The 18,471-nt window shown below is 43.4% G+C and overlaps 1 protein-coding gene across 2 annotated transcripts in view; it reads right to left on the bottom strand.

The window, feature by feature from the left end:
- Positions 1-18,471, bottom strand: part of LOC147703096 (E3 ubiquitin-protein ligase RNF14-like) — a 187,330-nt gene that overhangs the window by 157,321 nt on the left and 11,538 nt on the right. The window contains exon 2 of one of the 2 annotated variants that reach the window (XM_086931633.1): positions 15,151-15,308. In XM_086931633.1, the coding sequence (XP_086787759.1) occupies positions 15,151-15,304 (154 nt within the window). In that variant the 5' untranslated portion in view covers positions 15,305-15,308. Of the gene's footprint in view, positions 1-15,150; positions 15,310-18,471 lie in introns of those variants that run through there. The other variant, XM_086931634.1, reaches the window with a different exon arrangement.

The raw sequence follows: 18,471 nt of genomic DNA, 5'->3' as shown, positions 1-18,471 counted from the left end.
GACCGCCACACCATTGGTCTGACTGCCGTATTACAACTATGGTGGTCGGACCTCCATGGAACCGCCGCCCCCTTGGTCCTGCTCATATCGTTCATTCTCTCAATGCGGATCAATTCGGTGCAGCAGTAGCAAATAGTTTAGAAGTTTTAGCTAATGTTGATTGACCTTCTGATGCCCTCTCATCGCCTTCCCCCACTAACATAACTGAAAGTAACAGTGTTTTGGCGAAGGGTTACAGTCCACAGAATATGTGTTCAAAAGGTTCTTCCCCTTCGCAGGGAGAATCTCCGGTTGATAATTCGGAGACAAATGATGTCCTGTCGAAGGGTCTTTGCTCAGAGCCTGCATATTTTTTTTGCCCACTCTCATTGCTGGGCCGGACATTGCTGGTCTTAAGGATAAGATAATAAATCAAGCCTGGCTTGGATTAATTGCTATATATGATTTTGTGGCATTACAGTAAATCTGGGCTTCTACTCCTATATTTCGTGCCCTGGTTTTGCCTGGTATTCTTGTCCTGCAACACCTTCTGTTCGGGGTACAGCTAAGGGCGGTCTCTCTAGTTGGGTCTTTTTAAATCTTATTGTAGAGGTCTTGGGCGTAGACACTTGGAGTCCTGTCTTTCAAGCGGTGCACATTAAAGTTCTTTTTTATTTCTAATTGGATAACATTTTATAATAATAATTTTACAAATTCTGTACTCACTTATTTTACATACTTATTTTCTGTTTTAAGCCTTTTAACCCCTTCGATGCTATTGACGGAACGGTTACGTCATGAGTGTCGGTTGGCCTGTGCTCATGACGGAAACGTTCCGTCATGAGCCCGTTGGCTCATTAGAACGTTCAGCACAGCGCATGAATCTGCGCCACGCTGATGTGGTTAAAGCCAATTGGGGTGGGGATTTGTTCTCAACCGAATTACCTCCTCTGTGGGGATTTTAACGCTAAACTAGCAGCTAATCATGAGGAGCAAGAGATTGTGGACCAAGTCGTATATTATGGCCTGCCTGACTTTAGAGGGAAGGAGTTAAGCTCTTACCTTGCTGCATTTGATCTCGTTGATATAGTTTGTATGTTTAAAAGTGATGGACCATCTCTGGCCTCTCTCAGAGGGTGGGGACAAGCTTCAGTTATTGATGATATATTTGCAACTATGTCTTTTTCATCGTGGTTCTCACAGGGCTACATTAAAGAGACAGAGTAGGGGGGTCATAATGCACTAACCGTTGTAGGGCATTTCCCGGCGCTCAAAGGTAAAACCCCAGCTGCCTTTATAGCGATCAGCCAGCATTCCAATGATGGCCTCAGATTTGTTTGGTTATTAAACGAACCAACAACCACTCTTGGTTTGCTTCTAGGGAATCATCAGGTGACATTTTGCTGCCTGGCAGAAGAGAGTGGTGATGTTCTGTTAGCACATTGTGAACATCTATGTTCAAATATTAGGAAGCATTTACTGAAGCCAAGCTGGCATGTTCAAGGGTTTGACAAGCATTGCTCTGCGGCTAACAGCCGGTTGAGAAAGGAGACATCTACTGCCCCAAAAGATCTTCCAGAGATATGGGCAGCTAAGAAGCACTATAAAAGTATATTGAACCATCAGAAGGAGGTCTTGTGGGGAGAACGTGGTGGCTGCTAGCTGAGCTGATGCTTGTGCCCAGAGCACCCGCGCCCCATTCATTGATGTTTTTGTGTCTCTAAAGAGACCCATCTTACCTTCCTGAAGTCCGCTTGATTGCAGTGACAGGCTTGCCCCCTCCCCGGGGGCTTGGTTGCTTTGGCTGAGGATGTGCGTTGGAGCTACGATGGTTGTGGATTCTCCCCGTCCGACTCAGTGGTAGGAGGCTGCCCTGGAGCTCAGGGGGCGGCAGAGCAGCAGCTTGTGGACTCCTCCTGGTCAGTAGCGGCAGTGTCAGCATCTGTTGACCCCTCGACGCTCCAGAGACGGACACTGTCGACGAGGAGATTCAGGAGGAGCTGGTTCCAACCAGCAGCATAGCTTTGGCGCCATCTGCGCGGTTTCAGCAGCAGAAGCAGGTACAGGGGGCCCAGGAGGTGCGGGCTAGCCCATTACTCCAGGTAAGACCTACTATCGCTCCTTTTGCTAAGGGAATTAAAAAGGGCAAAAAGCATGGGGGGCTGACCCTGGGGCCAACTAAACCAAAATCGGGGGGGGGGGACCAAACAGTCCCTCAAGGAGACTGGCAGGGGGAGCAGTGGCAAGAGTCAGTTAATCAGGGGCACCCTCAGCGTTGATACGGTCACCAGCAGCTCTGCCTTTCAGTGGTATGAGGTCAAAGGCAGGAGCATTAAGGCAGGAAGGGCCAAAAGTAATTCCCTTGACTATAAGTTAGGATCATCCCTTCATTGAGGTCATACTTCCAAGTACAACCGGCTGTACTGGACGTTGTGAAGCAGGAGAGGCCCTCAGAATGGGGTCAGCAGGGCAACTGGCTTTAAAACCAGCTCCGGATTGTATGGAGGCCGCTGGAGGCTCCCTGCCTCCGGCCTCAACTCCAACTTTCCTTAGCAAGAGTTGTATAATGGGGGCTCCAGATGAACCGGAAAACTGCGATGGGCAGATGGCCTTGGCACCTCAAGGGTCCCCTAAAGGGCCAGAAGCTGTGTACGACGGTGGGGTAGATAAAGGCTCCAAGGATTATGAAGCAAGGGGGCCCTCAGAGGCTTCTTTGGAGGTTCTTTTCTCCACGCTATCGGAGGACTTTAAAAAGGGGTTCTCTGTATCTGCAACCAATCAGGGAGAAATTAGGAACTACTTTGAGTCGTTGGTGAGAAAGGTGGATCTTATAAATACAAGAACCGAGACTTTGGAGACTTCGGTCGGAGAGTTAAAAGATCATCTTGAGGCTGCAAAAGCTGATTTTCAGACCCTCAAGAGGGAGGAGGTGGTCCTTCGTGATAGGTTAAAGATGTTGGAGAACAACTCTCGAAGGGGAAAACTGCGTATTCTGAATGGCCCCAAGGGGAGTGAAGCGGCTGACCTCAAGTATTACATGGACGCACTGCTGAAAGAATCTTTGCAGTTTGAAGAATCAGAAGAGGTTCTGAGTAGCGGCATCCAGAGAATCCATAGGGACTAAAACCTAGGAAAATCGTCGTGAACTTTCATTCATACTCCCTAAAGGAGAAGATACTCAATATGGCCTTAAAGGCAAAATCATTGAAGGTTAGGGACTTCTCTTTTGAAATTCGCTCTGACCTCGCCAGAGTTACCCTCAATAGACAATGGGAATTGGGCAGGAAGCTGGATGACTTTAAAAAATTGGTGCCGTGGCTTAGCTTAAATTTCCAGCAACTCTGAAAACTATGCACAAGAACAAAATGCATAATGTTACATCAGTGCAGTAGGCGGACAAGCTGCTGGATGCCATGGGGAAAGGGGATCCTTAACGGGTGAATCCATACCCGGGGGTGAATCCATACTTGGATTATGCACTTATGTCCGCTCAGGACAGTCCACTTTAGTTGATCTCTAAATTCTCTCCCCTCTCTCTGCTCAGATATGATATGACATGATTGAGATAACTATATAGTCACTTATTTTGGGGTTTCCTTTTCTAAGTGTGGCTCAAACTTCTTTTCTCTTTTTCTAATTTACACACAAAGGGTCGGAGTGGGTTGCTTCGGGAGGCGCATTTGGACTACATCTGTCCAGGAAAATGGGGGTGTTTTCCTGGGAGAGGATGGTTGGGAAGAGGGGGGGGGTTGGGTGGGAAGCACAGGGGCATACAACAAAAACATTCCTCATTCACCTTAGTGTCCATTCAATCGGCCGCGGCTGGGTCACGATTGGTCTGGTGCTGGTTCCTTCGGTGTTTTAACCGTGTCAGGGATCTTGGGCTTAAACCCACATGAAAATAATTCAGTTCCTGTCCTGGAATGTTAATAACATGCACATGAAGTCCAGAAGGGCAAAACTTTTGCAACACCAAAAAGACTCTGCTGCGCAGGTCCTCATCCTCCAGGAAACTCATCTCCCCAAGGAAGAGGTCACGAGATACTCAAAAATCAAAAATGGGTGGACTTTTTCATCTGTTCAAATCAAACTGCCAATATAATGGGCGTCGCTATACTGTTTAAAAAACAAGCTAATGCCTGTGTCGTAGACTTTCTGGCTGATCCATGTGGTAGGTGGGTAATTTTGAAGGTGATCGTCACTGGCTTTCTGCTCACCTTGGTCAGCTATTACGGCCCAAACCAAGATGATCCTTCCTCTCTTAAAACAATTTTTTTGCATCTCCTAGACTACCCAGACCCGGTTATTATGGCTGGGGACTTCAATATTGTCCTGCATACTAAACTGGACAAGTCGGCAAATAGCAGAGCTAGGGTTTCTTCTGGGTCCCAGATGTACCTGCAGTCTATGATGGCGGACCCGGCCTCTGCGATATCTGGAGGGAAAGATCGGGCCATCAGTTAGGAGTCCCATACTGCAATGGTAAATATGGCCATAAGTCGAGAATTGGCTATATTCTGGACGGCCAATGTCTGAGGGGCCAGGTCAAGGACATTGGATACCTGACTCCTCATCTGTCTGATCATTCAGGGATATCGATGGACTTGGACCTGGTGCAGGCTCAGTATCCCAGAGTATGGGCTTTCGTTCGAACTTTACTTTTTGAGCCGGATGAGATGGTCCCATAAGACTGAATGGTTTCTGAAGGTCAATCTAGGCTCGGCCATGACTGCAGTGGTTTGGGACTCCCTAAAGGCTTTTCTAAGGGGACTCATCATGAGTAAGGTGAGTTAGGAGTAGACAATACAGAGGGGAGGTGTCCCTTACGGAGGCAGATATGAAGGCAGTAGAGTTGGACCTGAATTATGCGGTCAGTTTGAAGGGGCCCGCAAGATAATCGGGCCAAACTTAGTAAGTTAAGGGAGCAGTTGGACACCATTCTCCAAACTAGGATCATGAGTAGATGGAAGGCAAGCAAGCTTGCCCATTTCGAGTACGGGTATGGGGCAGGTAAGCTTTTGGCATGGAAGGCTAAGTCTGACAGGCTGCGTAACCAGATTAAACAAATTGATGGCGCTGATGGGGTAACTGGTCTGTCCTGGGATGAAGAGATAGGAGGTGCTTTTTTTATTTCTTCCAGGATCTGAACCAAGAAGACTGCATTGTGGATAAGGTGAAGCTATGGAGTGGTTGGGCGGGACCACGCTCACCCCCTGAGCTCTATGCAGCAGGAAGATCTAGAGCAGGATATCTTGCAGGAAGAGGTGAAAAGGCTATTCTTGCCTGCAAAAGAGGGAAAGCCGCAGGGCCCAATGGGCTGCCAACAGATCTCTATAGATCTCTGGGCAAGGCGATAGTTCCGGCTTTGACCCTACTATTTAATGACATCTTATCTGATGCTTTTAAGCTTCCAGGTTCTTGGGGTGAAGCCACAGTCATCCTGATTTGTAAGAAGTCAGCGAGTTGTGGGTCTTATAGGTCCATCTCGCTGTTGAACGCAGATTATAAAATCTTTGCAGGAATCCTGGTGGCCAGGCTGGGCACTGTTGCTGGCGAAATGCTTCATTCTGATCAGAAGGGGCTTGTTAAAGGTAGGAACTTATCCGACCTCACCTATGATTTCATAGGTACAATAGAAAACGCCTCCACTCATTCACTTCTTCTCGCTGCCATGACACTCGATGCCACTAAGGCCTTCAACAGGGTCAATTGGGCTTACCTGTCGGCAATCATGGAGAAATTTAATTTGGGTAGGAAGTTCTGTTGAACTATCCAGTTGATCTATCAAGATCCGTCAGCCAGACTTCTGGTTAATGGCATCCTGACCAGACCTTGTAAGATCACCAGAGGGATCAGGTAGGGCTGCCCTCTTTCTCTTCTTCTCTTCGGCCTGTACATCAAGCCTTTTGCTCAGCGGCTGAGAGAGGAGCCAAGTATTTTGCCATTTCAGCATGGGGCTTGGGAGAGGAAGGTGGCCCTGTATGCAGATGATATTTTGATTCTCTCTGCGGACCTTCCTACGACCTTCCCTGCTGTGATCAGGTTGGCACACGACTTCGGGCAGGTATCTGGTTATGAGGTCGATGCCAAAAAAACTGAGGTTATGACCTGGAATCTCATGGGGTGCTAGCATCAGACCAAGCGTAGTATGCGGTATCTGGGGGTCAGAATAGTTCAGGACATTGCCAAGATTGCAGGGGTTAATCTAGAGGATGTCTTAAGGGAGTGCCAGAAACTGATGAAATCCTCCGCCCCTCTCCCTTCAACCATTCTTTGGAGGATCAATTTGGTTAAGATGGTGGTGCTCCCCAAGAAAACTTTCCTTTTCAATTCTATCCCCCTGCATTTGGACAAACGGCTATTTGCAAGCTCCAGTAGGCCATCAACTCTTTTTTCTGGGCATATAGGTCCACTAGAATCGCCTGGAAGAAGCAGGGGCGTAGAAGGGAGAAGGATGGACTTGCCTTACCGGACTTGCAATATTATGCATGGGCTTTCCAGCTGTCTCATTCCAGGATGCCATTAAAAACTCCAGCAAGCACAGGGTTGGGGACCATGTTCTCTGCAATGCTAAAGGGTGCTAGCCTATCAGAGGAGGGTTTTCTGTTTAAATTTGGAGAACCGAAATTCTTAAAAAGGTCAAGCTTAAAGTTCTCCAGGCAATGGCTAGAACGTGGGCCAGTCTTAAGCGCCTTATCGGTCTCATTACTTCTCTAGTTTGGCCCCTCTCTGGACTCTCCAGACACACCAGAGTGCTTGAAGGATATGCTGGCATTATAGCTCTTAGAGCTGCTCGTTTGAAGGTGTGGGGGGTGGGTCTTTCTAGGTTTACATACATTCAGCTACAGACTTGGGCCCAAACCCTGAAAACCCCATAGGTAGAGGCAACATCTTGGAACATCAGTTAGCAGCAAGACCGACTGGGAGGAAGGAGGTTTCCTTCTGGACTGGACCATGGAGGAGGCCGTTGATGGAGAATTTAAATTGGCTGAAGAATTGTGGGGGGATTCCTTAGCAAATGAACAGTGGGAATCTTTATGGCAGTCCTCATTTAAGACCTTGTTTGCCACTGCAAAAACTAGCCAGGCTTAAGAGGAACCACCTGTTCACTGTACATAGGGCCTACTTATCTCCATTGAAGCTGACTAAAATGTCTAGGGAGCCTCCAATCAGCTGTAGAAAATGCGGTTTGGTGAGTGCCTCAGATGTACATATGTTTAAGGACTGCCCGGCTATAGCAGATTTTTGGAAAGGTGTAGGAAATTCTGTGGGAGAAATTTTAGGCTTCCCAATACAAATACATTTGGCCTTGATCATTTTTGGTTTAGCTAATGAAATTACAGGTTCAGATAGATCCTTCCTATTTTATGCTAAACTGTTAGCTAGGAGGAAATATGTAAAAGATGGGTAGATCCCACACCCCCCTTGCATTGTGACTGGTTGGCCTCATTGTTTGAGACATCCAAGATGGATTTGTCTAGAACTCTGGACAGGAAAAAGACAGCATTCTGGGAATTTTTGCTAAAGTGGTCTGTGGCTTAGTCGGGTGTGACTGTTAGGCGTCCCCTTATTTTAATGTAATCTTATTTCATTTAACCAAGCATTTAATCAATAATTGAATCACCCCTAAAATAATTTGTGGGTCCTATGATTATGCCTCCTTTGTACTCTTCTGAGTATGTTGTACATTTCCAGTTCCTCCGATAGGCCAACGATAATAGTCGCCAGGTTCACAAGGGCCGATTGGAACAGTGACCCCTCCCCCCTTTACTCGGGGTTGAGTGACATACGAGCCTCTCATTGGTATCCTGTAGGCAGGGCACTTCCCTGGGCCCCAAATCAACAGCCTACGTCTCTTCCAACATCGGGCTCTGGTACGGATGGCTCGTATGTTCAGTGGGGTCTGAGGCGAATGAGGACAAACATTTTCTTTTTTAAAAGGAGGTCTTGTAAAAAAGGGATTGCACCCTTTTGGAATCCGCAGTTTCAAGGAACAGCAGCAAAATGTTTTGGGATATGGTGAACAGGATCAGGCAATGAGATGCTCGGGTAAATCCCTTTTTGTCTTGCAGTGTTTCTGGTTTCTAATGACTTAAGTATTTTAGCATCATATTTTATATCACAGAAGATAAGAGCTTGGGGAATTAATCTCCTTTGGGATAAATTGAGCAACTCCCCTCCCCATTTTTTGTTAGTTTACAGGAAGCGACAAAAGCTTTAAGGCAAAGTCTCTGTGGCAAAGCCCAACAGCTAGATGGGGTACCCATGGACCGTATTAAATGTAACATTGATCTAAGGGGACTAATGATCACCAATGTTTTACTAACTCCTAGTGTAGTAAGATCCAGTGCTCTTTGGTGGTTTCCATTATAGTTTCTATTTTTTTTTTAAAGGGATCGGAGATCACCCAAATGTTATGGCTCAATCTCTCTTTTAGGTAGCACTGTTAAGATTGTAGGAAGGGTGATTTTCAATCGTTTGAGAAGCTGGGCAAATCAGAATAACGCTCTGTGTTCCCACCAATATGGTTTCTGTTTGGGACTGGGTATGGTCAAGTCAAGTCAAGTCAAAGAATTTATATAGCGCACTACATACCCAGAGGGTTTCAAGGCGCTTAGGAAGGGGAGGAGGATTACTTGTCAAATATCCACGTTTTAAGTTGCTTTCTGAAAGCTAGGTGGTTCTGGGTAAGGCGAAGGTAAGCAGGGAGTGAGTTCCATGTTTTAGCAGCCAGGTATGAGAAGGATCTGCCTCCCACCGTGCCTGAATGTCCACCCGATTGTGGGCAACTGTGCCATTGCTACACATTGCCCACTGTACTTCGCCTTTATTGGCCTATCCACAGCATTTGATTGTGTCAACAGAACCAGGTTATGAGGACCTACGTACGGAGGACAGGTAGGTCCTCCGTATACTGCCTTTCACAAGAAGCTAATTAAATATAGCTTACGTGTGTCACTTGCACATAACTTTTAACCCAGCCAACACAAACGAATTTAGTATGAGTACAACGATTGCATGGTTGATTTAGACTACAAACAAATAAGAAACCGTTTCAATTGGTTTCTATCAATAGTTTCACACGGGTGACATTATGAAACAATATGATTCTGTTTGATACCTCGTCCACTCTAATAGCCAATTTACAGCTTGCAGTCTTAAGTTCTTCAACTCATTCTCTGATTTGGGGTAAATGGTTTGTCTCTCTGTTTTTAATTTTGACTTTAGAGCGGTGCTCCTCTTAACCTGAGCTGCTTCCAGGTGGGGTGAAGCGCTATCATCACTACAAATGGGTGAGTGCCTACAATGATAGATCAATGTAAAACATCATTGACTATTGCGTATAGTGATACTCACAGTGATACACTATTTATAAAATGTGTTTGGAATATGACATAATAGTGTCATCTCTTTTCTGTCTTTTTCATGTCTTTCCTGTGGGTGTCGTGTCAACAACATGATACGGAAATAGTATGTGGTGGAGTATGATATTTGAAAATAGCAGGTGATATTGATTTAACCTTTCACTTCATAAGCAGTAGTTATCATCTGGTCCTGAAGAAAGCATTTAGAACTATTCTTCTTTTATGCTGAAACATGTCGACCTATTTCTCACAGATATTTTGTTAAATCTGTATTTTCACACTTTATATGTATTTTTTTAGTTTTGGACAACTGAGCGATACCATTAAAATGTATAATCTACCCAGTTGATCCAATTTTAACTTAATTCACTTTATTCACTAATTTTGTTTACACTGCCTACCCAGTAGCCATAAAATCCATCTATATTGATACTAATACCACTCTTTCTTGACGACACAGACTTTGAGAACTACACATAGTCTTAAGAACACCAGTAGGCTATGTTGTGTTGACTCGTCTCCTGGGCAAGGAGAACCCAAATGATGTTAAATGGGTTGGTACAGGACGGCTACTGATGGGAATATTTACCCATGCCCTTGAGCTTACACTCAGCAATCATATGTCACACTTCGTTGCATTTTGGGTTTTTACCACTCTGTTTGTATTATGTTGAGGTTTATATCCACAGTGATTGACATGGTATGTTGACCCCTAGATACTAATTGTGTTATGAGTATGTTACTTTGGGGTATGTATCTAGTTTGGGCCGTTAAACTTACCCTTGGACCCTTCTTCTAACTGTTTTTTTGCTTTTTTGCATTGAACTAATGTTGAGCCACCCTAAATAGGGATATCATTCTAGATTGTCTCACATTAGACAGGGGCCTTTCTATATCTTGGTTGAGATATGTCCTTTTGTGAACTAGGTTTGCCTGACAAGTCTTACACACCCACAACTCTACTTCAGTCTGATAAAATTATGGTTAAGTCTAGATTTAAAAAATTCTGTTATTCTAATAGATTGTGTTCAGAGTCCAATAAAAGCTCAGTTAAGGATATCATGCTTTGTATACAAGCCTGAGGTGCTGGTTTTATTTATCCTTTATCATCTGACGACGGGTGAGATCACTAATTTTCCGTTTCAGGGCTGGCACAGTATGGAAACTTCTGAGTTTTTTGGAAGCCTCAAATCAACTAGATGTTTGCGTATCAGCCTGCCCTTGTGACGGGTTGTCTTCTGAAACCCTGTTGCATTTTATTAAAAAAAATAATAATTTTAGATCCCTTTTCCTATTTTACATGAAGCCAATTTTAAAGCACCTTGACATTCAGAAATATTGACACGCGTGACTTTATCTCCAGCTCTTAAATAGCCTTGATGTCTGTTTCAGAGTGTGTTGTATTTTTAAAGTAAAGCGGCGGCAAGATGCAGAAAATCAACGGAGAGACGATTTAGGGGTCTTTTCTATGCTTTTAGTGTATGGCCTGAGCAGTTTTTAAACTTATATATTTTATGTCATTTTCATGAGCTACTATTTTATCACTTTTTGCCCAGTGTAACTAAATGCCTCTCTGTGGACCTAGGGCATGAATCATTGATTTTGCAGTATGCTCTTTCTTTTTGATTGTGAAAAACAAAAATGTCTAACCATTTAGAATAATTATGTGGACTGTTTTTAATTTGTGGTAGTTTATGCATTTTTTAAGTTTTATTATTTACATTTTGTACTGGATATTCTTGCATTGCATTCGAAGTGATCGTGTTGTACTCTCTTTTATGAATTTTTCTAAAAAACGAATAAAGATGAATTGAACTGAATTGACAGGCTGTATATATATCTTAGCTACCATAAAGCTCTTTCTGTTTCACATGTATTCGAAGCTATGTAAATGTCAGTATGTGGCTGGCTCAATTTTGGGCCCCATTATTGCTGTTTTATGATTCATATATTTTTGAAAATGTATAACTATATGTAATCTGGAAGTGTATTATGTCACTGCCTCACACGGGTTAAAAACGTATGTAAATTCACATATCTGCTGCTTGCCTCTATCTGAAAGACACTCCTTTTACTTTAATGAAGGGCACGAATGGCCTCACAATGAGGATGCCGGGATGTGCAATGGCTGTCCTCGTGTTTCGGAATGGTGTCCCCCATTTCATATTGCCACCAGTGAAGACTGCTTGGCACCAAGGTGTACTCACAACAACTGACAGCACTTGGATTCTAAACTGCATCTTGAGGAAAGGATCAATTACATAGACATGAAGGCTGCATACACCTCACTGTACGTAGGCACCGATACAGTGTCACAGTATCAAAGTACAGCACAGCATTACCTTTCTTCTGGTTGATCATTAGTCACTGTAAATCTATTTTCTCTGTTTATGGGCCCAGCTGATTCTCAAGCTCAACAAACCCCCTCACCGGGGCAAGAGCTGCTTCTGGGTGTGATGGCTGTACACAAAAAGTTTCACCACCAAGCCATGAGAGGGGTTGTATGTATGACTCAAGGCTAGCATTGTTTTTATTTTTTTGGCTCTGCTCATAAAGAAGAATTTGATCAATGTGAGTGTAGAATTTATGACATACTAGCTTACCCGTCGCACGTTGCTGCGATCTCAGAAGAAAGGAAATTCAAGGAAACTCGTTATGATAACATTCAATTTACATTGTGTCATTTTTATTGAAATGTTTTCATTTTAATAAGGAAAACATTTGAAAGTGTGGCTTGAGCAGTGCGTACTTGATCGAATTCCAATCTTAATTCTCATTGATCTCATGTTTCATTCGAGTGGGCTTGAACAGTGCGTCGTTGCTCGTTCGTTTGAGAAGAATGGGCTTGAGCAGTGCATACTCGATCGGCTTCCAATCTTGATTGTCGTTGCTCGTTCGTTTGAGAGGAACGTGCTTCTGCAGTTTGTGTTCGAACAGCTTCTAATCTTGCTTCCCGTTGCTCGTCTGTTTCTGAAGCTTGTAATGCCTTTTTCTTTCGTGCTTCAGATGTAGATCGACCAATCGATTTCCGTTTGGGGGGCATAACTGTCGACAATGCTTGCAAATTCGCTGACAATTTCAGTATTCAAAAGATTATGAGGGCCATACAAGAATTAGCAGCAGGGAAGGCTGCTGGCCCCGACAGTCTACCAATGGAGCTTTATAAATACTTATTCGAAGAAACATCTACACTTTTGTTAGACCTTTTCAACGGGATTATAAATACAGGCTTAATCCCTGAGTCATGGATGAACACCAATATAGTGGTGTTTCATAAAAAGGGCAAGCCCATGGAAAATCCAGGATCCTATAGACCCATATCCCTAATAAACACGGACAATAAATTATGCGTGAAGATCCTGGCAACCCTCTTGGGACGGATCATTGGAACCCTGGTCTCTCCCTGGCAGCATGGTTTCATCCCTGGTAGGGGAACTACCGATCATATTAGACGAGCTATCATGTTGTTTGATATACATGCTGCCGGGGAGGGAGGGGTCGCAATGATCCTCCTAGACGCGGAGAAAGTTTTTGATCGCGTTAGATGGGAATTTCTTTGGAGCACGCTCTCTGAAAGGGGGTTTGGACCGAGCTTTATGAAGGCTATTCAGGCTATGTATGTTACCCCAGTCGCGAAAATTCAAATGATGGCCGAGAGCTCGGATAAGATCTTCATCATGAGGGGGACAAGGCAGGGATGCCCTTGCTCACCCATTCTATTTGCACTGTATATTGATCCTCTAATACGCCAAATAATTAATAACAGAGCAATCACACTGGTAGTCACGAAGGGATTCCAAACAAAAATCTTGGCGTAGGCCGATGATTTGGCCGTTATTACTACTGATCCCGGCGCTGCTATGCGTGAAGTGGTGGGCATTACGAGCAAATTTGGTGGTCAATCGGGTTATCGCGTAAATGTGGGTAAGACTCAGGTCCTCTGTTCCAAGAATGTAAATAAATCAGTTTCCAGATTCGTTGATTCCGTGGTTTACTTGGGGATAACGATCAATGCACAGCCGGAATTGATAATTAGAGATAACTTCATTCCTCTTATGAACTCCATGAGGGAAAATCTAAAAAGAATGGATACATTACAACTTTCAATAATAGGTCGTGCCAATGTCATCAAAATGACTATGTTCCCCAAGGTCCTATATAAATTCCGGTCGATCCCATTTAAAATAGAGGGGAAAATTATAAAAGAAATAGAATCCATCTTCATGAATTTCCTGTGGCAGTATGGAAAAGTTAGAAGATCTATGAAATATATGTTTTTGCCTCAGGAAAGGGGGGGCTTGGGAATGCCAAATCTTAGATACTACCATTGGTCTTGTCTTCTTACGCAGATGGCTATATTATTCGACCCAGGGGGAAACAGTACAAACCCCCCGATTAGACAAGATGTGATCCCATCTATCTCTGAATTACAGCTCGGTAGCGAGGCTATTGGGGTATTATTAAGGAGACCAGAAAGAAGATATTATAACAAGTCTAGATTTAAGACACTCGAAGGGATATGGGGGTTCTGGGTAGCAGCTCAGAAAGTATTGGGAATCTCTAAATACAATCACCACACCCCTCTCTGGAACTCGGCCCTCTTTCCTAACCTAAGTAAAGATGGGTTCTGGAGACACTGGGAGCGACAGGGTATCTTGACACTGGGTGCAAGTCATGGTCAGGGATGAGTGTATAACTCTAGAAGAATTAAGACAAAGGCACTCCCTCCAGGGCAGTCAAGATCATAAATATGCTCAGGTGGTCAGCACAATCAGATCAATAAGGTCCCGTATCATCTTGAGGGAGAGGTGTAAAATACTGGATTATCTGAAGGGGGGTGAACCTACAATCAACGGAGTGTATAGGCTCTTCTTGGAGGAATCCCAGGACGATATGGACAAACCTGAGGCAGCCTGGGCTTTAAAATTGGAGGACCCGGACATTGACCTGGACAGAGCCCTTGTAATGGACAAACGATTCCTATGCTCCTCCAATTTAAGAGCTCAGCACTTCAAAACATTATTTAATCTCTATTACACCTCCTCCAAGCTCTATGATTGGGGCAAGAGGGAGAGCAGCAACTGCCCTAGATGCTGCAAAGGACCAGCCGATATTACCCATATGTTCTATGACTGTGAGAAACTTGAATCAATTAAAACAGAGATTGAATCATTCTGGGCGAGGCTGCTGGATGCTCAGATAACCCTGTCTCCTACACTCATGATTATAGGATGCCAAAGCAAATTGAAATTAAATATTGAGACTGAAGCTTTAATTTTTATCTCCACAGCCATACTTAGAATTTTAATTTCAGCAGCTTGGAAAGACACTGAGGCCCCAACCTTTCAAATGTGGTTGTCTAGACTATTGGGAATACACAATATAGAGGCGGCTCTGTATGAACTTAAGGGTAAAAAATTAAGAGAAGTGGGGTTGAAGACCGGGGCACCAGTTGCTGCCTGGCGTGATAGCAGATTGTAGCAAACTCATCGATTTGTTTTTAGGACTATGGCTACGGTAATGCTCTTATTTGTTATACTCTCTTCTCATTTTCTTTTTGTTTACATTCGCCCTCACAATGTGTACAACATTCATATTCGCGGGAGTGTACTCAACAACTTCCCAAAGTTTCATGGCGATCGGATGAATGGTGTAGCAATGCATAAAGGACAAACAGACAGACAGACATACATTTGTTTTTATATAGATAGATAAATAAGATAAAGCAGAGCGCCAAAACGTTTAGTATTGTCCTGAGCACCTACAGCATAACTAGTCCAATGCTGACAATAGAAAATTGTCTCACCACTAACAAATATTCTGAAGTCCTTCGGCAACTCTATGCACACTTTTATCTGTCCGCTCTGGATATGCGGTGATCCCTGAAACTCATCATCTCCATAAATATGACTCAGGGCCAGCATCTCATCTTCCTGGGCATCCTTGTCTTCTGACGCCATTATCCTGCATGTGATGAATGGTGTGTACATCCTTAAATTATGCAAAACATTTGGTATATAAAATCACTATATCAACTTTAGAGGGTGCATTGACAATTATACACTTGACAAGTGATAACTTTTCCCCACAGAAACTCCTATGTTTCATACTCATCATTAGGCTTGTCCTACATCACGAAACAACAGATTAATTTTCAAGAAGTCAGACCAATCACTGCACATATGTGATCCACCAGTCAGATGCATTCTTTAGTTTCAATCTATCCTAATATAATAAAGAGAGAGCCCAAACCGTTGAGGCGGGTAATCTCAGGAACCACAGCACCAATCACAACACCCAATATAGCGTTGGAAAGGGCAGTTGCACCAGAAGGACATAGGCTATGCAGACGCCCACCATATACATTTAAAAGGTAAAAGAACCGTACCAGCAAAGTAGTCCCTTGTGGGCGTGTCTGCGTTGTGCTGTGGGAGTGTGCTGGAGCGTGACAAACGCTGGGGGCGTGTGGTACGTTCCGCCCTTCATGCCATGTCTCATATCTTGTGCTAATCCCACCCTGCTCCCTTTAAATACCCCTGCACCCCATAATCATAACCCACCCTTACTCCTTAAAATACCTCAACACCCTTAAACACTAACCCATCTTAACCCTATAAATATACCATGTACCCCAAAACCCAAACCTATCCCTAAACCCTAAAAATACCCCTGTACCCCAAAACCCAAACCTAGCCCTGAACCCTATAAATACCCCTGTACCTCAAAACCCAAACCTACACCTGAACCCTAAAAATATCCCTGTACCCCAAAACCCAAACCTAGCCCTGAACCCTAAAAATACCACTGTACCCCAAAACCCAAACCTACCCCGAACCCTAATATACCCCTGTACCCCAAAACCCAAACTTAGCCCTGAACCCTTAAAATACCCCTGTACCCCTGTACCCCAAAACCCAAGCCTACCCCTGAACCCTAAAATACCCCTGTACCCCAAAACCCAAACCTAGCCCTGAACCCTAAAAATACCCCTATACCACAAAACCCAAACCTAGCCCTGAACCCTAAAAATACCCCTGTACCCCAAAACCCATACCTATCCCTAAACCCTAAAACTACCCCTGTACCCCATAACCCAAAACTATATCTGAACCCTTAAAATACCCAAACACCCCAAAACATATACCTCAGTACCCCAAAACATATACCCATATACCCATACTTACCTTATCCAAACATTTTTTTAAAACATGCTTTTACCATTCATGCATTTACAACGAATTTCATTGTAAATGTATGCGTGGTAAAAGCATATAATATGTAATGCCATGCATTATAATGGCATTGCGGAGTCATGGTACTTTCGTAATGAAAGTATGCGGCGTGATGGTATGCGGAAAGAAAGTTGCGGAATAATGGGTGTTTACCCTCCCCCGGTAAGTAAATTGGTGGCATGGCGGCCCACATCTCCAGCAACATACTCATATTTTTTCACCACCCATTTGAAAAATGCACAGGTCTCTCTCATTGATGGCCAGCACTGACATACAATTTTAGACACACCTCCCACCACAAGTATTGACTAGAATTGCGAACTTTAGAGCTGGGGAGCTACGTTCGAATCTCGGCATCAGCTCAACATCCTGTGATTCCAGGCAAACCGCTTTGTCTCCCCGTGCCTACCACAAATGAATGTTTTCTTCTGTAATGTAAATTGTGCTCATGCCATGTTGTCGAGTTTGCGCTATATAATATTGCAAGGAAAAATAAAGTAGGGAAACTCAAGTTTACACACTACTGAACGCGCACTCTTAAGTGCATCAGCAGTGCACTTTGAATCGGAGCGTTTCACAGGCCTGTCACAGATAAGAAATGCTATTGATGGAGCGAGTTTCAGAAATAATTTTATTCTGGCTCGTGAAGTTAATCTTCCATAATTTGATTAATCGTATTAATAGGTTTTTGCATGATTTTTTTTACTAAATCAATCTAGAGTAAAAACGCATACACCAATACACGGGATTAACATTATGTGCTTTATGTTGCATCTGCAAGTATGTTTTAAAATAATTTACCAACTTCGTTTTGTTTGTCCTATTGTCTTTGTCAACATTAATGCGGCTGATTAATTAATGGCATGTGCTTATTTTATATGTGCTTTCGTCTATGTTGTCTCTTTTTATCTTTTTCAGACACATGGAAAATCCCGCTGGACTTTATCAAGAATGGTAGATTTAAAAACGCCGCTTTTCTTTGTGCTTTCTGCTAGGCAACATAAATTAATGGGTTAACATTAGCAATGGTGGGTGGGAAACAGAATGACTTTCATTACCTGAATTAATTATTGTTTTGTATTTGTTTAAATACTAGCCCGTGAAAAAGGCTTACGGCCTAGAGCTTTAGAAGGGGGACCGAAAACCTGTTGTGAAAGAGCTGAGCACAGAGAAAAATAAAGTGGAAAAGTTCTGCCACGTAGATGTGTTCATCGAAAGAAAAATGTTACTGTGCAATGACAAGCGAAGTCGAGCTCTGATGGTCCTTTCCAAGGACAGGGACAGGATTTGAGATTTCTGCCAAGCTGAGGAAGCGGCAATGAAATGTTCCTAATTGTAGCACTTCTGAGGAAGCTGGGTGATGGTGAATCTATGAACAATGGGGCTTATGATGTGCCCCGGACTTGGTCGAAAATTCAATGACCTAATGCGGTCCGACAGTTGTCATCCAATAAGGTTGCTGGAAGTCTCTGAAGAATTACTTTTAGTTTAGATCAGTGAGTTAGAAAGGTATAAAAACTTGGCCCCTTGAAAGGAACGGGGCTGTCTTGTTCCTGAGGGCGAAGTGCTGTCCGATTTCTTGGCACACGTAAGATGACCTAACTTGAATGTCTTTTCCTTTTCAGGTCAGAGAGCTAAACTTAGGGAATTAGGATTCTTAAAATGTTTGCTTTGTTTTATGCATTTTGAGAAATTTTGAAATGCCAGACTAATGTGCCAATGTTTAATTAAAAGCTGAATAAAAGAAATTAATTCTAATAAAGATGCTTTTGCTTTGAAATAAATAAAGTTAATAAAATATTTCTTTCATATGCTCTAACTTTAAAAATAAAAAGACTTTAAATGTCAAGCTGGTCTTGATTTATTTAGTCATTACCATCAGTTGATTCATTGGC

This window comes from Lissotriton vulgaris, chromosome 7 (assembly GCF_964263255.1).
Source record: "Lissotriton vulgaris chromosome 7, aLisVul1.2, whole genome shotgun sequence".
In the NCBI taxonomy this organism is placed as follows: Eukaryota; Metazoa; Chordata; class Amphibia; order Caudata; family Salamandridae; genus Lissotriton; species Lissotriton vulgaris.
The sequence above is the reverse complement of the archived record's forward strand: the minus strand, read 5'-3'. Positions and strand labels throughout refer to the sequence as shown.